Source organism: Callithrix jacchus, chromosome 15 (assembly GCF_049354715.1).
Source record: "Callithrix jacchus isolate 240 chromosome 15, calJac240_pri, whole genome shotgun sequence".
NCBI classification, from domain to species: Eukaryota; Metazoa; Chordata; class Mammalia; order Primates; family Cebidae; genus Callithrix; species Callithrix jacchus.
The window spans coordinates 14,860,504-14,886,918 of record NC_133516.1 but is presented as its reverse complement, the minus strand read 5'-3'; the positions used below and the strand labels follow the sequence as shown (position 1 = coordinate 14,886,918).

Here is a 26,415-nt window from a genome sequence, read left to right as displayed (position 1 = left end):
CACTCCAGCCTGGGCAACATAGCAAGAACTTGTCTCTAAAAAATAAAAATAAAAATAAATAAGGCTGGGCGTGGTGGCTCATGCCTGTAATCCAAGCACTTTGGAGGCCAAGGTGGATGGATCACCTGAGGTCAGGAGTTCAAGACCAGCCTGACCAACATGGTGAAACCCCGCCTTAAAAAAAAAAAAAAAAAAAAAAAAAGAAGAAGAAATAAAATATTTCTAAAAAAATCGAAAATTTTTAAAAAAAGAGAGTCTCACTCTGTCACCCAGGCTGGAGTACAATGGTGTGATCCTGGCTCATTGCAACCTCCACCTCTCAGGTTCAAGCAATTCTCCTGTTTCAGCCTCTAGAGTAGCTGGGATTACAGGAGCCTGTCACCACACCTGGCTAATTTTTGTATTTTTAGTAGAGACGGGGTTTCACCATGTTGACCAGGCTGGTCTCAAACTCCTGACCTCTGGTGATCTGCCTACTTCAGGCTCCCAAAGTGCTGGGATTACAGTTGTGAGCCACTGTGCCTGGCTCAGGACTTCAAGTGTTTGTTTTGTTTTGTTGAGATGGAGTCTTGCTCTGTTGCTAGACTGGAGTGCAGTGGCATGATCTTGGCTCACTGCAACCTCCACCTCCTGGGTTCAAGCGATTCTCCTGCCTCAGCCTCCCAAGTAGCTGGAATTACAGGCATGCACCACCACACTCAGCTAATTTTTGTGTTTTTAGTAGAGACAGGGTTTCACCATGTCGGCCTCAATCTTCTGACGTCTTGATCTGCCCGCCTCGGCCTCCCAAAGTGCTGGGATTACAGGCGTGAGCCACCACGCCTGGCCAGGACTCAAACATTTTATAGTCATTTCTGACTATCCCTTTCCCCAAATTCCTATCACATTGGCCAGTCAAGCCCACCCTTTCACAGTCTCCCTACTCCCTGCTTACACCTCATTCTTGCTGCCTTGGGAATCTAATCCTCACTGGCTCATATTTACAGTACGGGATCTGTATCCCACGTGGCCACTCATTCAACAGCCTGGCCCTGTGCTAGATGCTGTAGACACAGACATGAATGACACAAGACCTCCAACCTGACCTCCCTGTCTTTGCCAGGACAATCTTGCCTCCTTTTAGCAAGTTAGTCTCCTGCTACGGGACCTCTAAAGGCACCCTGATGCCTACCCAATCAATTCTAAATTCATACTTTGCTGTCTTTTAATCACTCAACAAGTATTACTAAAGGCTTACTGTGTGCCAGACACTAGGTATAAATCAGTGGTCAAAATAGGCAAGGGCCCTGCCTTCAAGGAACTTACTATCTAGTGTGGAAGACAGAAGCAAACGGCATAATCATGATAATAGTAATAACAATAAAGTAATTATATAATTATTCTTTAATGATATTTGTGAATAATATGAATGTCAAGAGGTGCCACAAGAATGTATAAGCAAGAGATCTAATCTAATCTAAACCAAAAAGCAAAATAAGGCCAAAGATCTGAGTAGGAGTCCAGGTTTAGGTGTGTATTGAGAGTACAGGTACCCTCAGGAAAAGGGAACAGCTCATTCAAAAGTCATTTAGTCACTCAACACTTGAGTCATCACCAAATCTCTGGGTCTCAGGTAACTCAAATACTGATTTTGTTCCAGATGACCATTTGACACCAACCAAAAACCAAATTGCAAGCTCTCATAACTCAATAACAAAAAGATAAATAACCCAATTAAAAATGGGCAAAGTATCAGAATATTCATTTCTCCAAAGCTCTGCAAATCATCAATAAACACAGAAAAGCATTATCATTATTACTAAAGAAATGCAAATCAAGACCACAATGAGATACCACTTTACACCCACCAGAGTGGTTATAATTTTTTTTAATGCAGTATAACAAGTATTGGTGAGGATGTGGAGAAACTGGAAACCACATACACTGCTGGTGGCAGTATAACTGAATGCAATCACTGTGGAAAACAGTTTGGCAGTTTCCCCCCTAAATTAACCATAGGGTTACTATACAATCCTGCAATTCCATTCCTAGGTATATATCTAAGAGAAGTAAATTCATGTACTCATACAAAAATCTGTACATGAGGGCCCGGTGGCTCACACCTATAATCCCAGCACTTTAGGAGGCCAAGGCAGGTGGATCACGAGGTCAAGAGATCGAGACCATCCTGGTCAACATGGTGAAACCCCGTCTCTACTAAAAATACAAAAATTAGCTGGGCATGGTGGCGCGTGCCTGTAGTCCCAGCTACTCAGGAGGCTGAGGCAGGAGAATTGCTTGAACCCAAGAGGCAGAGGTTTCAGTGAGCCGAGATCGCGCCATTGCACTCTAGCCTGGGTAACAAGAGCGAATTCCGTCCCCCCAAAAAAAAAATTGTACGTGAATGTTCACAGCAGCATTATTCATAATAGTTAAAAAATGAAAACTATTCAAATTTCTATTAAACGATGAATGGATAAATAAAATGTGATCTATCCAAACAATTGAATATAACTTGACAATAAAAAAGAATGAAATAGTAATACATTCTACAATATGAACAAGGAAAAGGTATGCTAAGCAAGCCAGTTACAAAAGATACATATTATATGATTCCACTCATATAAAATGTTCAAAATAGGTAAATCTATTGAGAAAAAAAAATTTGTGGTTGCCTAAGGCTGGGAGGGTTGTGAGGAGTGGAGAGCAGGGGGCATGCAAAATGACTATTAATGAGTATTTCTTTTCTTTTCTTTTTTTTTTTTGAGATGGAGTCTCACTCTGTCACCCAGACTGGAGTGCAGTGGCACCATCTCGGCTCACTGCAACCTCAGCCTCCAGCGTTCAAGCGATTCTCCTGCCTCATTCTCCCGAATAGCTGGGATTACGGGCACCCGCCAGCACGCCCACCTAATTTTTCTATTTTTAGTAGATGGCGGTTTCACCATATTGGCCAGGCTGGTCTGGAATTCCTGATCCTGTGATCCGCCCGCCTCGGCCTCCCAAAGTGCTGGAATTACAGGCGTGAGCCACCGTGCCAGGCAAGTGTTTCTTTTCTTGATGTGATGAGACTACTCTGAAATTGTGATGATGGTTGCACAGTTCTGGGAATAAATGCCATTTGAATTGTACACTTTAAATACGGGCATTGCATAGTAGATGAGTTATATCTCAATAAAGCTATTTTTAAAAATCAGGAATGGGAGATATTGGACTGAGGCGGGAGGATCACTTGAGACTGGGAGGCAGAGGTTGCAATAAGCCTCCATTCTGGACGATAGAGCGAGAGACCCCCTGTCTCAAAACAAAACAAAACAAAACAAAAGGCCCTTTACCTGTACCAAAGTACCTCACCAGCCAGGTACCACCTTTTCAGTGGATGAGGAGAACTGCAGAGGGATTAAGTATCCAACATAGGGGTCAGGGGCGGTGGTTTACACCTATAATCCCAACACTTTGGGAGGCCGAGATGAGAGGATCGCTTGAGCCAGGAGTTCGAGACCAGCCTGGCCAATACGGCAAAACTCTGTCGCTATAAACAATACAAAAAAATTAGCCAGGCATGGTGGCGGGCACCTGTAATTCAGCTATCCAGGAGGCTGAGGCAGGAGAATGGCTTGAACCTGGGAGGCAGAGATTGCAGTGGCCTGAGATTGCGTCATTGCACTCCAGCCTGGGCGACAGAGTAAGTCCCCATTTCAAAAAGAAAGGAAACAAAGTAGGTATCAGACTTGTGTTCTTCTCACTATATTCTCTTACGCAATGGCAGAATTAAGCTTCCCTCCTTGTGACATCCCTGCAGTTATACATGCCTCTAGCACTTATAATCATTTTAATTGTTTAACGGTTCTCATCTATTATTTCCTAACTTCAGAACAGAGATTGTTCTGATTCCTGTGTATCAAGATCTGACCTTTTTTAAATGAAGACGTATTCAGGAAAGAAATAGCTGCAAGTAAAGCGAAATGAAGTAAGAACCAGTGTACCAATATTCCCTCTCAAACAAAGGAAAAACATGAAACGAGAAACTAACAAGGCGGAGAAAGGAATGGAAACTGGGGGAAGCAGAGAGCATCTCCTCCCTCCCCGCTCCCTCGACAGGTTCCTTGGAAAGTTCTAGAAGGGATTAAGGTGTGACTGGTGACATCACCGTGGGCCCGTGGCGCCCACCACAGCAGCCAACCGGCAGGCTAGCTTTCCCGCCTGAGAGAGGCCGAGGAACGGGGGTGGGGCCCTGAGAGCGACGGGCTTGCGTCATTTCCGGTGCGGGACGCGAGGCTGTTGGAGAGAAAAGGCAAAGCGAGGAGGGGCGAGGCCAAAAAAGCGCGCGTTTCTGGGCGGGGGCGGAGCCTGGCTAAGGAGCGCCGCGTCACGTCCGGTAGAGTTAGAGCCCGTGCGGAGGCGGTGCGGAGCGGTTGTGCTCTGAGCGGCTGGGCTACCCGGTGTGTCGTGCGGGGCTGCGGCTGAGCCTCCTTAGAGAAGGCGCGAGAGGTTGGCAGCTTCGATTGAAGCACCTCGACCGGCGACAACAGCCAGGAGTCATGAGCGACAGCGGCGAGCAGAACTACGGCGAGCGGGTACGTAGAGCTGGTGTAGGGGGCGGCTGCGTGGTCCCAACTCCTTCCGTCTTTTTGTAGGCCCATCGGCCTTGGGCCGGGAGGCTGCGGCGTTTTAGGCTCCGAAGTCTGAAGCTGGGAGGGCAGGCAAGGGAGCAGCGTTGAGGCAAAAAAAAAGCCCTTGTGGATAGTGTCTTAGTGCCTTTGGTCGTGAAGGAGGGAGGACACCGGCGGGTTTATGTGGCTTCTGCCCGAGACGGCCGTTTCTCCCGTTATAAGCGGGGGAAGATGAAAATGGCCGCTGCGTCCCCGCGCTGTTGGGGGAGGGGAGTGGTATCTTTCGCCGTTGCTCTCCTGCGAAGGTCCGCCGCAGCCATCTTGGACTGGCGGGCTGGGCGCGCTGCCAGAGGCACAAAATGGCGGAGGAGCCGCGCGGCTACTCGGGCCCGACCCGCTGCGAGCCGCGCCTCGCAAGGCCGCGTGGTGGGGTGAGAGGAGGCAGACGGCATTCCTTGGGGTCTTTGGCCAGGTGTTGAGGTTAACGAAGGGCCGTCTTTGCCTCCCCGGAAAGGACGGAGTCTGGTATGTCCTTGGGGGGCTTAAGATGGAAACTAATCCGAGATCGACTAAGTTCTGGGCCTGTTAGGTGGAGGGGATTGCGCGAGGGCTTTGTGTTTGGCTTCAATGAAGTGCTTTTTTTCTGGTACCGAGAGGGCTTCCCAGGCAAAAGTCCGTATCAGTAAGCTATTAGAGCAGACCACAAAGTCGCTAAGATGGTTTTGTGGCCATCGCTTTTCCCCAGAATTATGAAGGAGAAATTGACGGGCAACAATTGACGGCGCCGTTATTTCCTTTGTTTTGAGGCGTTCTAATACTTAGAACCACAGCGTGTGTTGGGTACAATTTCCTTTAAGTTTCCACCTCTTAAAGGTGTTCAGTGAGGGTCAGTTGAATTGCCGGAACAAGACAGTTCTAGGGTTTAAACAACATACACAGCCTCTCAGTGGGGCTCTGGGTATTAGATTCGCAGAGCATTGAATGATGCGAAGATACAAGGATTGCTGCATTAGGAATCTCTTAATAGGAAGGTAATAAAAAACCACCACAGAAATTGATTTTTGAGGCTGTTACGGGAGTAATTTGTGCTTTTTTTTTTTTTTTTTTTAACTTGTTACCTAAGTTTTCCCTTACCGGTAGAGCCACCTTAAGATCTGAATATGATTTATCAGGTAAATAAGACTATTAAATGTCTTAGCAAAAGTTTGTATTAATAATAGTTTAGAAAGAAACTCTCTTACCTCCTGGCGCCTTAGTAATGAAGCGAGAGTAACCAGTTTAGAGCCAAAGCTGATTAATTTGGTTTGAACTAATCAAGCCTTGCGTTTACATATTCGGATGAGCATAGTTTTTTTAGTTTTTCATGTTTTACCTTAAGAGGATTGACTCCAGTGTCACGAGTTTAGATTTTAAGTTCTTTCTTTCATGGGTAAGAAAGTAGGGATTGGGCTCAAAAGTTAAGAGTGACTTTGTTGGCAGTTGAATCAACTGTTAAAACTAGTCATTGGCTAGTTTAGACTGCAAAGTAAGCGATTTTAAAGCCTTTCGTTATTAAACAGCAGTTATTGGGTACCTTTGTACTCTACAAAAATACAAAATGGCTTCAGACTAGGGGAACTCTCAGTTGAATACACTTGAAGAAGCTGCATATGGTATGCTTGAGAATGGAAAATTGCCGGAAGAGTTAATTAGTACATTTTACGGGAGAAGGAAACAACTGAAGGAACTAAGTTCCAGTTTGAGACTCGGCTCAAGAGAAATCTGAAATTTTCGGATTGGTGGTTTTCTTTCTACTAGTAAAAGTACAATTGTTTTGTTCACAGTCTTTCAATTGTAGAGGGAGGTTAACTTAAATGTGTTAAAACTGAGATTTTTTTTTACCTAAGAGTCTTGGCTTATTGGCCGAGGTGTCTAAACATTGAAGTTGTGAAATGCTTAACATTGTTTTGTTTGGTGTTTGTGTTCCAGTTGGAACCGTTAAGGGTTGGAATACACCTGAATAAAATTTGGAAGTCTAGGATTCCAAAACAATGTTAGGAAAACCTTAAAGCTCAATGGAATAGTTTAATCTTAGACATGCCTGTGGGGTAAATGCTTCTCTGGAGCGAGAAAAATGAGTTTCCTTCAGCTCCAGCCAGGCTTCTGAACTGGCTTAATGTAAATCACTAATCTCTTCAAATCAGCTGGAATTCTGCCTTATTTATGTGTCTCTAATCCAGACGTCCCCACCCTTCTGTGCCCCACCTTTTCTAATAACTGTAGGAGTTTATTGTTGTGTCCCTCCCCTTTAAGATTGGGTGTATGGGATAAATTATTCCCAATTTGATCACTAATAGAATACAGTGCTTATTGGATGAGTATAATGACACTTAAAAACTGTTTCACTGTGTCTCTAATGCCTTGTTGGTCTGTGGGATTTATCTCCCCACCCCCCCAATCTCAGTAATAGATTTACACTAAATCAGTCTATAGGGGTCTAATTAGCAGACTTAACCGGATCTGGCCAAACCACTTTCGAAAGTAAGATCGGTCTCATTTTTATCTCCAGATTTAAGCCTGTTTTCCTTCCCCTCCCCCCACCCCCCAAAATTGCTTGACTTTTTATTAAGGGGTTGACTAGCACCTTTTCTTCGCAAAAAGAGGCACTCCTGGCAGTTAAGAATTTGAACAAAAAGTCGATAGTGAGTTTAGAAGTGCATGGTAATCTTTAGAGCCGTATAATGATCACAGTGTATAGGGTGTGAGATTTGTATGTTGATCTTGCACTCGATGTAATGTTCTAATCTCCTCAACATTGTAATGAGTTTCTCCAGGCACTGATGTATGGACCAGATTAAAGAAAATGTTTTGACCCAGCAAATACTCTGATAGAATACTGGCTGTTATTTTCGTAGAACCAGTGTGTTTGCAATATTAGTCGCACATTATCTTTAGAGAGAAATAGCATCTGGACACCAGCCCATCAAACTGCCTTTCAAATTCTGCAGTTTTTCTCTTCTTCTGCCTAATCTTGGGATGTCTTTTTATATTCCTTGGTTTTAGCTCCTAAATCTAAATTCTAATTTACAAAACTGAAACCTCTCTCAATCTACTTCTTAGTAAAGAATTGTAGCCATCTCACCAAATTCCTTTGTTGAATTGTCAAATAGGAAATTGTTTTTGTATTGTTAGGAGTCTAGTTAGGTCTATCGGTCTCTTGAAACCAGGTTGAAATTTTTTTTCTTGGTTTTAAACAAGAATACTTTAATATTGTGGATATTATCTGGAACTAGAACGTGACATTTTCAAGCAGACATTACAAGTGGTTTTATAAGGTAAGTACTACTGGTTTTGCCAAAAAGTTGAGGAATTCAAGTGGTGGGGGCAGTGTTAATGGCATTTGTCTTGCACAGCCTTTTTTCCTTCTTTCTCTTCAGTAAAACCCCAAACCTAGGTAGTAAATATTAATGCTTTCGTAGTTATTTTGCCCAGGACAAGGGCATAGTTACAGTTGTGTATATTTCTTCAGCCTTAGCGTTTTGTTTTATGTTGATCGGTGTTTTTTACATATGTGATTGTTAAAGGCGTGGTGACTGATGCATAGGAATTTTAAGTGTATTGACCCAGGTTAGTATTGAGGGTGGGATATGTAAAATTAGTTATGGAAATCATTCAGTATCATTTTTAAAATGTAAGCCAAACATGTTCTTCACTATAGCAAATTACAGTCTTGACATTCCCGAAACCCTTTGCTTTGAATTGGGTTTTGGAGGTTCCATTGAGATTGATAGTATATGAACATGCATTGTTTCTTGACAGTTTGGATGAAGGTCCCTTTTTTTCTTTGCATTAATTTTTGTGTTTAGAAATTAGGTTAAAAGATAGTCTTCTGAAAAGTCAAAAAGTCTTGAATATTTGCTTTCACTGGAAAGTACTGAATGTTTTATGAATGTAAACTTAAGCGACTGTGTTATTTTTGCAAGAGTGTTTTTATAAGCACGGGCCTATAACTAATTTCAGATGATGGTTTTTTCCAGACACTATTCTCCAGTCTTTTTTTTTTTTTTTTTTTTTTTTTTTAATAGATGAGGGTCTCACCATTTTGGCCAGACTGGTCTTGAACTCCTGACCCTCAGGTGATCCTCCCTCAGCCTCCCAAAGTGCTGGGATTACAGGTGTGAGCCACCGTGTCTGTCCCAATTCTCCAGTCTTTAAAGATTTTTCTATCCATTCACCCTTCTGCTAGACAGTTTGGCTGCCAGAAAAAAAATGTACTCGTTATATTGATGAGAGCATTGAACTTAACAGGATTAATGAGTTTTTGTTCGCCCCATTCCTTCCAATTTTTAAAATACTGCCCTATCAGTCGACTTAATGAGTTTATGCATGTTTAATGTTAAATAGATAACAGTCGTATCCCCTAGCATCATTTTAACAAAAATTGTGTTGCTAGGACGTTTATTTCTAAGTAGGATCTCTTAACTAAATGTATGTGTTAACAGCCCAAGAGTTTGTCTTCTGATTTTATAAAGTAGCCACTTGAACTTAGCAACTGACTTGAAATAAATCTAGTGTTTATGTTAATCTAGTAATGGTTTTGGTCTAAGACTATAAGAGAAGGAAGCAGGTTGGGAAGGGGTAATAAAATAACAGCAGGAAAGTCTCCATATTGAAAACACCTGTGGTAGCTAGAAGTGTGGCCTCTATTCCAGTATCTTCTGCATCCAAGTGCCCTGTCTATCCAACTTTTAGAAGGCCCTAAGGAAACCTGCTTGGGCATTCTGATTCCACGATTACGTTTGTGCTGCCAGAAAACATTTCCCATTGCATTTTAGTGATGGACTTTTAAAGAAAACCAATGACTGTAACTCCCTGAAATAAAAAGGTATTTAAAATATTTTGAATTAAATAAACAACGATTGACTTTAAAACTAGACTAGAAATTATGTTTTTGTTAGGGAAGACGTCACAGCACTTGCCAGGCTAGCGATGCTTGTCTTTATTCCCAGACAGGTATAAAGACTTGCAGATTTTTAATTTTTTTTTTTAAACAAAGCCTTACATTTTTTCTGGAGGAAATAATTGCCAAAAAGATTATTAAGGTGAAATGTAGTATTAAAAAAACTAGAATGTTTTATGGAGGCAGTATTTAGTCTGTTCAACAGACTTTTACTACAGATCAGGTAAATTCAATCTTTTTAATTATTTGAGGCGGTGAGCTATAATTTTCTCTTAATAGTGCCACCTTTTAAAGTAGAATTTCTCCTTTGGACATCCAGAAGACTTAATATTTTCTTCATTGAGGGGGAAATGTAAAACAAAACTCTTTGAAAATAACCACTGTTGGATTCAAGTTTGTTCTGCTTTCCTTCATAGCTACTGGCATATTTTGTAGATGGTTGACTTGATTTTGTCTTTTTATGATTCATACTATGAAATCTCACTAGAGTAGCTTTTCCAGGGGTGGGTTGAACACTACAGTTCCAAATTGTCAGGCTCCTTGACACTCTTTCTACAGAGCTCTAATACAGTACAAAAATGTGTGACGTTAAATACATTTCTTTATACTATCTAGACATGTCACAATACCATAAACCCTTTCAACCCCGAGCCTTTGTCATCATACAAATGAATTGTCCGTACTTTCCTTTCTTGCACTTAGGTAATAATATGTCACTTTTTGAGGTGTGCTTTTGACACTTACCCTATTTTCTATTTACTATAAGAAGTGTGAAATGTAATTAATAGTCTTTAAAATGTTAAATGAACAGTAAATGTTCACTGGCGCACTTCACATTCAATTTCAGCATGATAAATCTATTTGGAGTAGACAAATGAGATTGATTACCATATATTCTAGAACCAGCAAAAAACTATGTAGTTTCAGTTTTTTGAGCTGCATATTCTAGTTTCTTTTTTTTTTTTTTAATCCAAATCAACAAAGGGATTTTTTTTTCTAGTTTCAGTTTTGGCAGTGGATTTTATCCTGGAGTTTTAAAATATTCTTCATCCTGTTCTTTTTCTATTAAGGTTAATGTTGAAGAAGGAAAATGCGGAAGTCGTCATTTGACAAGTTTTATAAATGAGTATTTGAAGCTCAGGAATAAGTGAAGCTGAAATTTGAAAAAATAAAAGAAAGAATGCATGCTAATTATCAGACCAGAAGTCCCACTTGTAGAATATTGAGCAATTTGTGTGAAGTGGGGAAGATGAAAGAAGTCAGAATTTGAAACGGAAGAATGAAGAAAAGAAATAAAAATGAAGTTAAGATAAGAAGTAATCTGGAATCAGAAAGCACTACGCTAAGTAATTACTAGTCTGTTTATGTGTCCCTGTATATTTTGCTAAACATGCATGCATTATTTGTTTAATAGAAAATATATACAGGGTAAAGAAGTGCCTTCCAGGGGAATCGTTTAAATTAGGTAATTCTGATTTTAATTGCTTAGTGAAATGATTGAAATGCAATTTTTAAAAAATAATCTTTTATAGTCAAACACCCGGCAGCAATGAGCTCTCCAGCATGGGTAACAGTGGGCTTCTTGTTGTCCTCTCTAGATAAACTTTTCACTTATGTAATGTTGCTGGTCCTGGGGCACGAGTGAATACCTTCAGGGTTGGAACTGGTCGTCTTTGCCACCTCCCTGGACTCTTAAATTGCACTGACCCCTTTCTTTCAGTACTAAGCAATGTATAGTAAAATATTTTCTGTAAAACGGTTTTCAGAAGAATGTTGCCAGGATGGTTGTAGAACCAAACACCCAAAAGCCAACAAACAAAGCATTGAGTAAGATATTTCCCTTTGTCATTAGTGTTAAGTTTTTTTCCCCATATAGCAGTAGTGGAATTCAAAGAGCATTTGGGCCCTAACTTTAAGATGCATATTTGCTAAATAAACAGGGATGATTGCTCAATTTCTATTTCTCCTTAATGCCTATTCCAGCTGAATGACTGGAGTTATTGATAAAACAGTCGCTTCACCTTGCAAGAGGTGGGTCACACGAGTGAACAGGATAGCTAATTCAAAATGCAATAGTGGCAGATGCTTTCATTCCCTTTTCTCTTTTTCTGTTACCAACATTTAGCTACTGTAATGATAGAGGTACAGGTTACAACGGAGCTTTATTCTGGTTCCCCATCCCTACTACTTAATGAGAAATGAAACGTAAAGGCTCTTTTCTTTTCCTGTGTTTTGTTTTAGCTGAGTAGAAGAGTCAAGTGATTGGTGTAATGTTACTCTCAGCTGGATGAGACAAGTACACACATACCAAAATAATACCCAGTAGTAGCCAGCCAGCAGTTTTCCACCCAATCGAGAATGCCAGGGGTATCATCTTCACGCATTTTTTTCCTGAAATAAACTTTCTCTGAGAGTTGTCAGGTCTTCATGCCTTTGGAGAAAGTGATGTAAGTGGCATTTTTTTTGAGAATCCATTTTCTGATGCTTAAAGGCCTATTTATTTCTGTATCTTGAAAGCAGAATAAAATTTTCTCATTTATGAAAGGTTTTGCATTGCTTTGTTGCTTTGCCAAATTTCTTGCCGTAATAAACTAATAATATAACTGTTACTTTTATGTTCGTGAATTACTCAAAGAGCAGGCAGGTAGCTGAGGTAAAAGTGATGTGAACGAATATTACATTTTAATTGAAGCCCATGGATTCTTCTATTAAGAAACCTGACAGGCCCTTGGGGTGTAAAAGAAGACAAGACCTCTTAACCCCCCAGCCCACTAAGGGAAAAAAAGCTATTTGGAATCTGATTATATTACCTGAGCTGGATAGACTTAAGGTGAGAAAACATTGCTAATGAACCATTGGGTCCATTTGTTTTTGTTTTCTGGGAACAGGTAGTGTGGGAAAGGCTGCATTAAGTTCAAGGAAGGAAGGAGATGACATTTCAGGAAGATACTTTTGTCAAGGGAAAAAATTAATAGGAAGCCTGTAACTTGTGAAGTTGAGTAAGTCAGATTTAACCTGGTTATTATAAACAGTTTTTAAGAGATGCAGGTGCCCAAGTCCAGACCGCCTAAAAGTAGAACTCCAGTTGAGGGTTTTGTATTTGAAAATGCTGTAGAGGTTTAGTGCATATCTGTTTGTGAGCCACTGTTTTAAATCTAATAAATTACATCGAGTTTTTAAAATAATACAGGGATTGGATTGTTATTCCTTCTTTCAAACGCATTTGTGTAAGGTGGTTACTGTTCTCAGAATAGGGAGATGTAGATTACTTTGTTGGAAGGCTAAGTATGTTGTATTTGTACTTGATGTGTTCCCTGCAGGTTGTGTATTAGGATATAGCTAAGATCCAGTCTGTGAGAGCTTGATTGACTCCCTGAATGTTCCCCCCCTCCCCCGCAGCGAAATTTTGGCTTATTTGATTTATGCTATTTTAGGTTCATGGTCCCTTTGAGGCAGTGGTGTTCAGTTCTGTCAGTATAGTTTTAATGTGTTGACTATGTCAACGTAAGAGTGGAATTTGAAGCATCCTTACATTTAGGGGCTTTCCCAACTGGTTTTACAGATTTGCCTGGCTGTGCATTAAGGTTTAAAGTTAACGTTGTGCTTTTGATTTGGGTGCTGATTTTAGGTCTTGTTTCTTGTAGACAGTCTTTATTCCCTTGAATATATATTTCCCAGCCAGTTAAATGGCCAGAAGAACTTCAGAAGGCTTTTAACTTTTTCAAGAAAATATCCCTGATTAGAAAGAAGATGGAGATGTTTAAGTGTTAGCCGAAACAAATGTCAGTATAGAAAATGAAGCCTTTGCATTCTGGTATTACCCTTATTCCTGGCCTGATAAATGATTGCTTACAAAAACATACCTGCTGCGTAGTTGATAGTTTTGGAGGCTGAGTGAAAACTTTGATTTCACAAGTATTATATCTTTGATCTGTGATCTGCCAGAATTTAGTGAGAAAACTTCATGAAGTCTTACTTTTTAGGCTAGGAGTACTATTTCTTCCCTCAGTGGACAGACTGGTGAAACAGCTTAGCTTAGAATAAAGGTTTTTCTGTTAAATTAAAGCCAGGGACTTGAAGAGGGTCTTGACTTGACCCATTCTTCCTTTATACTCAGATTCCTGGGCTGACTGGTTTCTGTTAACCATTACTGTGAAGCACCCATATTCTGCTTTCACTTCCTGAGAAAATTGTTTCATTTTCATTGAGGTAATCTTTCTAGTGTTGGAATAAAAAACGCATTTAGCAACTTTTGAGTTCCCCATTTCTATTTTCTTACCTATATTACTTTTTGCCTGTAAAAATAGCAGAAACTACACCCTCATTTTCGAGACTTCCTACTTTTTCCATGGAGAGAAGGGAAGTTCCTGATCCAAATATTTGATAGGGAACCCCAAGGGATTGTCCCCAGAGCATCACTACATCCTTTATCCTCACTAATAAAGAAGGGTACCATCTTTCTTTTAATCTCTTGCTAGTCACTCATAGAGTTAGAGGGGAAAGGCTCTCAGGTTTCATGTCACTCCACCACGTTTTATAATGGCTTTGAAGTCATTTGAAAGTTTCTGGAGTCTCTGGGGCCTAGAGACCTCCCCTGAGCACCAAAGGATCATCCAAAATTTCTCCATTATGCTATAAAGCACAGAACTATCTTACAAAGTGTTTTGAGCTGTAATTTAAAATAATCCTCTATTTTCTATCCTTTCAAGAATGTCCAGGATACTCTAAAAATGTATCAAACAAGGAAATCTGTGATTAAATTTTATCTGGAAGGTTCACCTTTGATTCATGCCCTATAGTGATTTATTGTAATACTGCATCCTTTTGAGTCTTGTCATTTCTGCTCTCTGAAGTAGAAAGGCCCACCTGACTTTATTTTGTCTAAGTTGGATAACTTAAAGGTTGTCTTGATAATTTTACCTAGCTATCAGACTGACTAGGAGTAGGTTCTGTCCCTTTCCTCGTCTAATGTTATAGTGTCTTGGCAGAACTTTTCTTTGGTTTCATTACTTAGTACACCCTTTTGTTGATAAATTGAGTGTATGTCTTTAGCTTGTTGATGAACTGGTTATTCTGGTTAGCAATTTCTTTGCCATTTTTCATTATAGATTCCCCCTTTCCCCAACCTGCCAGCCAATCCCAGTTTCGATTGGGAAAGCTATGACTATACAATATTTACCTGAATTTTGGCTTTTGCATATAGTTCTATACTCTTGCTTCCTGGGCCTTAGATTAGGACCTCCTGATTTAGCTGCCCTGGTTTTAATATGTATTTAAGTAACTAGGAAAGTTAGGTTAATTTCTCATTTTTTATAATGTTGCTCTGGCTCATTGTTATTTAGCTGAAGACTCTGACAGATCTATCTGACACTCTCTCTACTCTTACTTGTGTGTAGTTAACTGTTCTGTTGTATGTAGCTCCATCTGGTTGCTTTCAGTTTCTTTAGGGGGCCTCCCACCATATTTAGATGTAATAGGGTTTTACAGGGTTTAGCCTTTGCTTTCCCCCTTTCTCTAGAACTTGAAAGGGAGATCATTGTCTTTATCTCTTTTATCACTGAATTATAAATATAACTTGAAAAGTCAAGGTTAAAATTAAGCATTTTTAAGTAAATTTTATAGAGTTTTGTTTTATTGATTGCAACTTGATTGAAATAGGTATAAAGTATAGGTGTTATAGTTAATGGAGGTTCCGTCTCACCCTAGTCTTTACGGAATAACATTCTGAAAACACAGTCCTTGGGCAGTTCCCTTAACTGCTTGGCTTTGGCACCCCTTTCCTGAAGGAAGTGGAGTCAAATAACCCTTATCCCTGCTCCAAAAAGGTGGAAGAAAGGACAAGTTAATTGACTTATGTTGTTTGGAGCAATGAAACTATTAACACCAGGTATACTCAGTTCCTGCCCTTACCTATATTTTCTTGTCTTGGAAGGGGATTGCTGTCCCTCAGCATTTATCTCACAGCAGCTTATTTGTTTTTAAAGTTGCCCAGAAAGTGTACAAATTAAACTTTTAACATCTACGTGTAGGAATCCCGTTCTGCTTCCAGAAGTGGAAGTGCTCACGGATCGGGGAAATCTGCAAGGCATACCCCTGCAAGGTCTCGCTCCAAGGAAGATTCCAGGCGTTCCAGATCAAAGTCCAGGTCCAGATCTGAATCTAGGTAAGAAAGACTGTCTTGAGATTTTCTCATTACTATTAGCTTTGAAAGTGGTGTGTGCTTTGTAAACCAGGAAGGTAGAGAGGGTTAGATTATTTGTTGGCTTATTTAAAATATTGGTACTAGAAGTGAACTTAAGTTCTAGGAGACAAGACAAAGTGGTTAAGAGCCTGGGCTTTCGGAGTCAGGGTTCTCTATTTTTGCTGGTTTGGCTATATTACATAACCTTTCAGCTTTAGCTTCTTTATAAAAGGCAAATAATTATTGCAGTACCAGTTCTTCAGGGTTGTTGTGAGGATATACTGAATGTAAGTAAACTGCTTATTAGCATGGCAAATATACTGTAGAACATTGGCTTTCAGTAATTGCACTTCTTGATAAATAAGTATATGGTGTGGTTTTTTTTTTTGTTTTGTTTTTGTTTTTTTAATGTTGGTCAGTGGTAGGCTATATATGCATCCTAATTTGCCTGGGACCAGTTTATGCCTCTTGTCAGGCATAATTAACAGCACCCCTTTTCTCAAATGTGTCCTGGTTTAGATGACGACTTAGAGTCACTCTAGTTAGTCAAGAGCCACTTGATTTTGTTTTTGTTTTTAACTGCTGGGGAATACTTGTGGTTTTGTTACTGTATTAAATTAATGGTGGGCATAATGAGAGACAAAAATAGAGAATGGTCTTCTGAGGGGGAAAGGGGCACAAGCCGAGCTAGTAAAATGCTGTATGCTTTGATTTGCAAAAGATAAGTATGTAAACTTTAATATATCTTTAATTGGAAGAAATACTGGAGAAGAGCTTGTGGTTTTTAGAACGCTTCCTAGCAAAGTTGAAATGACTATAAACAATTGGAGAAAAAAGTATTGATCCTACTTGATTGGTAACCATGTTAGCATATTCCTGGACTGTTCCCGCTTTGGGAGTTTAACTTTAGAACAAAGTAATAAAGAAGACAATATCTGTTGTGAGTCGTAACCTTGAAGTCTTTGTCTTGCAGGTCTAGGTCCAGAAGAAGTTCCCGAAGGCATTATACCCGGTCACGGTCTCGCTCCCGCTCCCATAGACGATCGCGTAGCAGGTCTTACAGTCGAGATTATCGCAGACGGCACAGCCACAGTCATTCTCCCATGTCTACTCGCAGGCGTCATGTTGGGAATCGGGTAAGATGAAAAACTGGTTTTGAAGCAATGAACTGCCTAAATTTACTTTCTCTCAAAGTTAGAGCTGATTTTGACAGTAGAGCTTTAGCAGTGAGTGGGTAAGTGAAATCTTAAGAGTCTTTTTTAGTGTTTTTGAGAGTGTCTTTTCAGTTATTTTAAGTTAATCTTTCATGATGGGGGTCTGCATTTGGGCTACCTGTCATTTAAGCATAATATCAACACAATAGTGTAACTCCTTAGTCCATCCAAAAAAGACTTCGCACTGTGCATTACTATACTGTACTATAGTATTAGCACATTATTTCAAAATACAGTTCTATGCTAACGTTACTTGTGTTCTGGGTTGCATAAACCCAGTTAAACACTCTCCTGACTTTCCCATTTAATTTGAAGCTAGTTTCTTTTGGGTGTTAAGGCATTTTTTTATATTTCATGAAAGGCTTCAAATGAGATGGTATTTATTGTGGTTTTATTGTATAATCCAAGTGGTTTAGGTGAAGGGTGTGGGGGACTTAACGTTTTTATGTTTCTTTCTCTTGTTTGAGACTCAGTCTCACTCTGTTGCCCAGGCTGGAGTGCAGTGGCACAGTCTCAGCTCACTGCAACCTCCGCCTCCCGTGTTCAAGCCATTCTCCTGCCTCAGCCTCCCAAATAGCTGGGATTACAGGTATCTGTCACCACGCCCAGCTATTTTTGCATTTTTGGTAGAGATAGGGTTTCACCCAGGGTTTGACCAGGATGATCTCCATCTCTTGACCTTGTGATCCACCCGTTTCAGTCTCCCAAAGTGCTGGAATTACAGGCATGAGCCACTGCGCCCAGCAAATGTTTTTAAAGTAGAATGGTTTATGAAATGAATGGAATCTTTAGGTGAATTCGTCACAGCATCTGGGATGTTAGCAACATATGGTTCACTCCTTTCCTCTTTCATCTTTGTTCCTTTTTGAGACAGGGTCGGTCTCTGTTGCCCAGGTTGGAGTGCAGTGGTGCAGTCTCAGCTCACTGCATCTCCTACCTTCCAGGCTCAAGCTATCTGCCCATCTCAGCCTCCTGAGTAGTTAGGGAAACAGAAATGCATCACCATACCCAGCTACTTTTTGTATTTTTGTAGAGACATAGGGTCTCACTATGGTGCCCAGGCTAGTCTCATGCCCTTCTGAACTTCAAGCAGTCCACCAGCCTTGGCCTTTCAAAGTGCTGGGTTTACAAGCATGAGCCACCACATCTGGCCGACTCTTGTTTCTTAGAGTGATTGCAAGCTGTTTATGACCTGTAAAATGGTTTGGTACACATCCCCTCAGGCTTCATTTATGTATATTTGTGTGTTATGCTTCTAAAAAAAATAAAATTATATGTGCTTATCTTTTTGGCAATTCAGAGCATTCTGTTAAATGGAAGGTGTCAACATTAAAATTTTCTCTAGCTAATAGACATTGTGGTTACAATTATCTTTTTGTGTCATTACGAATGTATGAATTTTTCTTAGAATAAATTCATGGAAGGAAAGATGCCAGGCTGCTTTTCACCAGCATGAGTACTTGTTTCCCCAACTTACTTAATTCACAGGTTGAAATTGTTTCTTTTGCATTCTTTCCTACCCATTCCCAAAACTGCCTGCAGTACTTGCTATAATTTCTAAGTGGTGTTTGGTCTAATTATATACTTTCCTTGTTAGTGACATCTTGGCTAGTATACAGCTCCCTTTTTTAAAAACTTTGATTTTATGACAACTTTTCAAAGTTTAAAATTGACTTTTTTTTTTATTATTATTTCTAGGCAAATCCTGATCCTAACTGTTGTCTTGGAGTATTTGGGTTGAGCTTGTATACCACAGAAAGAGATCTAAGAGAAGTGTTCTCTAAATATGGTCCCATTGCTGATGTGTCTATTGTATATGACCAGCAGTCTAGGCGTTCAAGAGGATTTGCCTTTGTATATTTTGAAAATGTAGATGATGCCAAGGAAGTAAGTAAAAGTCAACCTGTTCTTTGTAAACCACCAGTTCTCTTAACACCAAATACAAGTGGCCAGTTGCTAGGATAAGAAATCAATAATACTTTGAACTTTTTTTCCAACCTCTTGTGGAGACTCAGATACATGCAGAATAACAGAAAAGTTTGTATGACTTAGCAAAGTTGGTCCTACTACCTGCTTCATTAGTTGCCAACTATTGGGATCAGCTATACCCCAATTCTGCCAGGATATGTAGTTAGTGTTTACAATGAGTTTACATTCTAGAGTTAAAAATAGCCAAAATAAAGTTATGATGCAGAAGGAAAATACTCCTTTTTTGCTAAGTGAATGATGACATGTTTGGATTTTGATTGGTCTTGAGGCAGAATGTAGAAAGAGTAAAGATATGTGAGTCTAGACCACATTTAAAGGATGGTAGCTGAAGTACCCTTTGAGTAGAAGGAAGAGGAAAAACTGACAAGCCCTCTAATAGTCAATGTTGAGATTAGAAATTGAGCACCAGATAAAATCACTTAATGTAGGTAGGTTTTTATGGAAATTAAAATTTTTAAAAAGGATAACTTTAAAGGGGTGACCCACTGGAATAATAAAAACTGAATGCAACTAGTTATAAGTAGTGACTGTGGAATCGTGAGATTCAAAGAGACTTAAGATACACGGCTTCAGTTTAGGAAAAATTGATATGCCAAAGGTCACTTAAGTTTGTCCATTTCCTAATTAATTTTTGCAATAGGATCACAGCTCTCAGAAAATAGCATAATTTTTATCTTTGTCTAGTGCCAAAAACTGCCTGGGGCATAAACACTAGCTTGACCATCTGAACTAGAAGATTTTTGGAATTTGAAGTTTAAATTCTATTTAGGTGAAAGAATGTTTCTTTAAATGTATGTTTTTAACATTAAATACATATTCCGGGAAAAGGAACTATAAGTACCTAACTGTACAAGGCTTTGCTTCAGCTTTTGGCTTCCAGAGAAGGGCTAACTAAGAAAACTTTAAGGATTAAATGATAAATACATTCAGGTTCGAGTCATAGAACCTGTCATAACTCTTCAACTCTGCTGTTTTAACCCGAAAGCAGCCAAATGAATGAATGGGTCCCTATTCCAGTAAAAGATTATTTGTGGGCATTGGAATTTGGATTTCATGTGTTTTTTCACTTGTTAAATACTGTTTTTTCCCCCTAGTTATTTAAACTCTTAGTTTATGGGTTATACAGAGACAGCCAGCTGGCCAGATTCGACCTACAGGCTATAATTTGCCAACTGTATGCTGCTTTGGAGCTAGAAACACTGTCAGGATTGTTAGGTACAATAATTACTTCAAGTTTTTATGACTAGGTTATACAAATATTTAGTGTAGGAACAACACACTTGTAAGTTGTAGACCTTATGTTCTGGCTAACATGAAGATAACTTAAAGCACCCAACTGAAATGTTCAGCGGGACCTTACTCATAAAGATAATTAGTGGTTTTGTTCAGCGTATATATGACCATTTATTTCTCTTTTGAAGGCTAAAGAACGTGCCAATGGAATGGAGCTTGATGGGCGTAGGATCAGAGTTGATTTCTCTATAACAAAAAGACCACATACGCCAACACCAGGAATTTACATGGGGAGACCTACCTAGTAAGCTTATTTTCAAAATAAACATAACTGGCAGTTGTTCAGTGGTCAAAGAAGCATTTGTATTAGTGGAAAGTCTTCATTCAGCACCTTGGTTTGTGCCATAAATTTGAGTGTCAGTTATTAAATGTTCCTCATTAGGTCATTTTTCTCATAGAAATTTAACCACTACAGGAGTATAGGTAAAACTATAAATCTTTGTCAAGTGCATTTTTAAATTTTTTTGTTTTGAGACAGTTTCCCTCTTGCCCAGGCTGGAGTGCAATGGCATAATCTTGACTCACCACAACTCCCAGGTTCAAGTAGTTGTCCTGCCTCAGCCTCCCAGGTAGCTGGGATTACAGGCAGGTGCAACCACACACAGCTTATTTTTAGTAGAGACGGGATTTCTCCATGTTAGTCAAGCTGGTCTCAATCTCCTGACCTCAGGTGAGCCACTGTACCTGGCCAAATTTTTTTTTTTTTTTTTTTTTTAAGATGAAGTCTTCTTTACCCAGGCTGGAGTGTGGTGACATGATCTCAGCTCACTGCAACCTCCGCCTCCCAGTTTCACACGATTCTCCTGCCTCAGCCTCCCCAGTAGCTGGAAATACAGGCATGTGTTAGCCAGGATGGTCTTGATCTTCTGACCTCAAAATCTGCCCTCCTTGGCCTCCTAAAATGCTGAGATTCACAGGCATGAGGCACCAAGCCCAACCTATGATGTCTTTTAAGTAGAGCAGAGTGATACTGTTTATTTTTTATCCTTGTAGAAATATGTGGGATGTGCATATGTAGGATCTCTGTTTCCTTAACCAAAGATTTTTTTTTAAGTAGGTGTATACATATACTGTAACAAGGGAAAGAGCAGTGCTTGTTCAATATAGGTGAGAATTTTAACAGACATAATGTTCATTTTCTAGTTAATGTAGATATAAAAAGTCACGTACAGAAATATAAGGGACACTTGGTATTTTTTTTCTTCATAGTGGCAGCTCTCGCCGTCGGGATTACTATGACAGAGGATATGATCGGGGCTATGATGATCGGGACTACTATAGCAGATCATACAGGTAAGTTATGAAGGTCACCTTCTGAATCTCAGTTACAGTGTACAGATTAGCACTATGCTTAAGTTTTAGCCTTTCATAAAGGCTTTGCTGTAGTACTTTGAGAAACGCAAAGCAGAAGCTTAAACCAGATTTTAAAGTGATATGTCTTTAAATTCATGTGTGATTGGATTTCTGTTCCAATATTCTAAAATTTAAATGGGGTTTAAGTCACTTGGAATGTCAATAAAATAACATGGTTTTTTTCTTCTTCTTCTTTTTTTAACATGGGGTTTCACCATGTTGGTCAGGCTGGTCTTGAACTCCCGACCTTGGGGATCCGCCCGGTCACGTGTTTTGTGTGAATTAGCTGTTTTAGAGTGACAGGCCAGGCGTGGTGGCTCACACCTTTAATCCCAGCACTTGGGGAGAGGCCAAGCTGGGCAGATCACCTGAGGGCCAGCCTGGCCATCATAGTGAACCCTGTCTACTAGAAATAAAAAATTAGCCAGACATTACTCAGGACACTGAGGAGAATCACTTGAACCTGGGAGGTGGAGGTTGCAGTGAGTTGAGATTGCACCACTATTCCACTCTGGGCAATACATCAAGACACTCAAAAAAGCTAAAGCAAAATTATAGGCTGAGGCAGGGGGATCACTTGAACTGAGGGATTTGAGACCAGTCTGGGCAGCATAGGGAGACCCATCTCCACAGAAATGAGTCAGGAAGCTGAGGAGTTTGTGGCTGCAGTGAGCCAGGTACACTTCCGCTAGAGCAAGGCCCTGTCTTAAAAATAAAAAAAAAATCAAAAAATAATTATAACCTGTGTCTTAGTATTATAAAAACAAATTTGCAATGTTTTATAAAAGCAAATAGCATAAGCCATTGCTTTTCAAGCAGTTTCTTGGTATTGCTGATGCATGGGTTGTACGCTTAGAGGGCAGGTAAAACTGATGCTGTGAAAAACCAGAAAATAATTAAATAAAATAATTAATTAAAAGGGTAAGTGACTTTTTGTGACTGCCAAAAATTTGATATTTATAGAGGTTTGGGTAGGGAAATGCCAATCATTGTTAAAGATATCTTTGAAAATAACTTGATAAAAGTAAATTAAAGTTGGGAAATTTGGGTCCTCCCTTGCTTGTCAAAATGTGTAATTTGACAAGTGAAGTAGTGTAGTTAGTATTGACCACAGTTGTCATTGATACCTTGATAATTGTACATTATTTGGTAATGTTTAAGAAATTAACAGTTGTGGATCATTGAAAGTGAGTTTTTAAGTATGTTCTTGTTCAGCATTTTATCACCCATGAAAACCCTTTTTTTGTCTTTAAAGTATCACTCTATTCAATGGTACTTAAGGTATTAATTTGACAGGCCTGTTTGACATTTTTTTAAAATAGTACTTAGGAGTGTTCTGTGTTCTAATAATACTACTCATTTCAGCCACCAGAGAGAGCTCTATGCCAGTTTCTAAAAAGGGTGGCAAATCACTTGACATACAAGGAGCATCTCATTCATGCTCTATGAAAGTTTAATTTACTGAATGAATGACATAATTTTACAAAACTGAATGCATGTTGTCCTTGTGTCTTTACAGAGGAGGCGGTGGCGGAGGAGGAGGATGGAGAGCTGCTCAAGACAGGGATCAGATTTACAGGTATTCCAGGAGAGGATTTAGCATCTGTACAACAGTAGAAAGCTTCACATAAAGATGTTGCCTACTAATATTTTGTAAATTATAAGTGAAATACCCAAAATCAAACTGTTTGAAGCTCATGAAAATATTCTAAATGAAACTAAATGACTGTGTAATGTCTTGTATATTTGTAAATATTAATTGGGTTTGGAATACGTTATTAGTGGTGTACCATTTTATACCTTAATGATGTTAAAGATAGTCACTGTTAAAGAACTAGTTTTTTGTAATTACTTTTGTTATGTTCTTGTATTACATTTTCTTTGCTTTTTGTAAGCATCTCGGGTACATTCAAGCCAGGCTTTTTTACACAAAACTAAATCCCGAAGTGCTTGTGAAATTAGTTTTGGGTGTTAGTTCATGAGGATATTGTGGGAATTATTTAATGGTATGGGACTTCCCTCTCATTGTTTTGGAGACAAGAGTGTGGTTCGGTTGCCTAGGCTGGAGTACAGTGGAGCAATTCAGCTCACTGCAGTCTTTGTGCGCGCGCGCCACCGCCCCTTGCTGGGATTATGGGTGTGTGCCACCATGCCCGGCTAATTTTTTGTATTTTATAGAGACAGGTTTTCACCATGTCGCAGGCTGGTCTAAAAACTTTTGGCCTTAAGTAATCCTCCTGCCTTGGCCTGGGCATGAGCCACTGCACCCAGCCAGGAATTTTCTTTTACCTCTCTTAACATACGTAAAATTTAAGAGGTAACCAGATTAAAATATAGCAGGGATTGTTTGACCTGAAAGTTATTAAGAGTGCTTATTTGATATTTGGGCCTGATAATGTGCTTCATTCTCAAGACTTAAATAGACCTTGAAGGTTCATGCAGCTTTTCTCTTGGGAACTGATAAAGGGGCAATACATATAGTCATAAATTTAATATGTTTAGTCTAAATGTGGTCTGTGGAAACTTGGACAATCTTCACATTTGTTTGTAGAAGACGGTCACCTTCTCCTTACTATAGTCGTGGAGGATACAGATCACGTTCCAGATCTCGATCGTACTCACCTCGTAAGTTTTTATCTTAATGTGATTTATATTGTAATACTGTGACTTGCTTTGACAAAATATGCCAAGTACTTCCCTTTTGCAGATAATGGATTGGTTTCAGGTAGTTTTATGTATACTTAAAATATCCCCACACACCCTGAATGTTTTTTGGGTTCAAGAATGTAATGAATGGGAACAACCGAAAGAAAAATTGGGCAGCTTCCTGAGCCAGGAGTAGGCTCAGAGACTCCTGTTGTTTCTAATTGAAATAGGAAATAATATATTTCTACCATTTAATAGCTTGTCAACAGTCCTTAACAAATTTTGGGCAGCACAGAATCAGGTGAAATTTTGAAATCAGCCCTTTAGCGCTCAGATCCCTTAATACTTTTCAGCAATTTGTTTAACATTGCTATCTCATTTCTAGTATAATACTTTGATGGAAGTATGCAGGCAAGGTGGGGTTGGCTGGTATATAGGAATTTGTTAATGGCAGAATATTCTTAAGTTATCAGCATTAAAGTATGCTTGATAATTAATTCACTTAATATTATAGCATGTTCATTCTTTTCTTCCCAGGTCGCTATTAAAGCATGAAGACTTTCTGAAACCTGCCCTAGAGCTGGGATATTGTTTGTGGACAATATTTTTTATTGTCTCTTGTTTAAAAAGTGAACAGTGCCTAGTGAAGTTAGGTGACTTTTACACCTTTTATGATGACTACTTTTGGTGGAGTTGAAATGCTGTTTTCATTCTGCATTTGTGTAGTTCGGTGCTTTGTTCAAAGTTAAGTGTTTTCAGAAAAGTATGTTTTGCATGTATTTTTTTACAGTCTAAATTTTGACTGCTGAGAAGTTTCTATTGTACAAAACTTCATTTAAAAGGTTTTTCTACTGAATCCAGGGTACTCTGAAGATCGAAGCCTGTGTAAAATGCTACCAAATGGCAAAAAGCAACAATAAACAGTTTGATTTTTACTTTTGTTTTTAACATATCAATGCTTAGCAGAACTATTCAGTTGTCAGTAGTAAATTTAAAGACAAACGGCCCGTTTTCCTCCAGTTCATGAAACATACCATACTTATACCTGCAACTAAATGTTAAAAATTATGCTTTGTAACTCTGTACTGCTAGTATTAGAACTAAAAATCTACAATACAGCCAGTGCTTAATGCTTATATAAATGTGGATTTGTCGGCTTTTATGTAATCTAATATGTATAGCAGGATATACAAAGAGTTACACAGTGTATGCCTTAAAAGGCTGTTTCTTAAAGCTGTCACAAGGGGGTGATAGTATTTCAACTAGTTATCAGCAAGTGACGATACATTCCACCATAAATATACTCTTGTTCTTCTAGCTTTTAGACTATATGAAAAAAACTGGGTGCTTTCAAAGTACATGATGAGAGAAGGGAACACTACACCTGTGTCATGGATGAACTGAAGACTGCCTGTTCATTTTTTAAATATTATTTTCAGGTCCTTTGCTTACCAAAGGAGGCCGAATTCCACTCAAATGTTTTGAGAACTGTGATTAAATAAACGCAAATGAAAAATGCTGGTGCAGCTGTTTACAAAGTGTTCTTCTAACTATTGTAATTAGACTTTCTGTAGTTGAATCGCTAAGGCATTATGTTCCTTAGGCTGAGATGTATCTTGCTATTTGAGGGGTGCAGGATGGGGAGATGAACTTCTGTATTCCTGGAAAATTCAGAGGGTATAACTAGATAATAGAGTGATGTGCATTTGGGGATGGAGTTACGGTAAATAACTTTGAGGGTACTTGAAATGCATGTTCTTAGTATTTTGCATTTAAGTAATTTTCATAACTAATTGTAGGGATGTTACTATAGGTGGGTTATTTGTGTTAGTCTGCTGACCTTTATCTAATTTAGATATTTAGTATGTCCCAGGTACTTTGGGAAGCACCTTTACATGTAATCTTTAGCAATGAAATTATATAGGGTAACTTCGTTCAAATAGCTGTTGAGGTGGCAGCCTCAACATGATCTGAACCTAGGTGATCTTAGCCCACAGTTACATTAATCAAGATGTCATACTTCCTCTAATCTGGGTAGCTGGGTGATGGAAAATACCATGGATGGAGCATAGGCAGTATTGGCAGGTCTTAATTTGTAAAATTTACTTTGCAGGATGTTCTAAGTGTTTGCAACTTTCGGTAAACTAATATTCTTAAACTGCCCTTAAACATGTTTCTAATAAGCATGTGGAAATAATTTAGTGTATG

General features: G+C 39.3%; 1 protein-coding gene across 5 annotated transcripts; it reads left to right on the top strand.

Moving 5' to 3' along the window:
• Positions 1–4,365: 4,365 nt before the first annotated feature.
• TRA2B (transformer 2 beta homolog) lies at positions 4,366–25,723 on the top strand. Of its 5 annotated transcripts, none has more exons than XM_017964739.4 (10): positions 4,366–4,556; positions 11,773–11,978; positions 15,561–15,694; positions 16,686–16,848; positions 18,625–18,813; positions 20,337–20,452; positions 21,418–21,501; positions 23,081–23,140; positions 24,113–24,186; positions 24,745–25,723. In XM_017964739.4, the coding sequence occupies exons 4-10, from the start codon at positions 16,816–16,818 to the stop codon at positions 24,753–24,755; spliced, it is 567 nt and encodes a 188-aa protein (XP_017820228.1). In that variant the 5' UTR covers positions 4,366–4,556; positions 11,773–11,978; positions 15,561–15,694; positions 16,686–16,815; the 3' UTR covers positions 24,756–25,723. The 5 variants fall into 5 exon arrangements, with proteins under 5 accessions (XP_017820228.1, XP_008979594.1, XP_078206569.1 ...); XM_078350441.1 differs by lacking the exon at positions 4,366–4,556 and adding an exon at positions 10,601–10,877; XM_008981346.3 differs by lacking the exon at positions 11,773–11,978.
• The last annotated feature ends 692 nt before the right edge of the window (positions 25,724–26,415 follow it).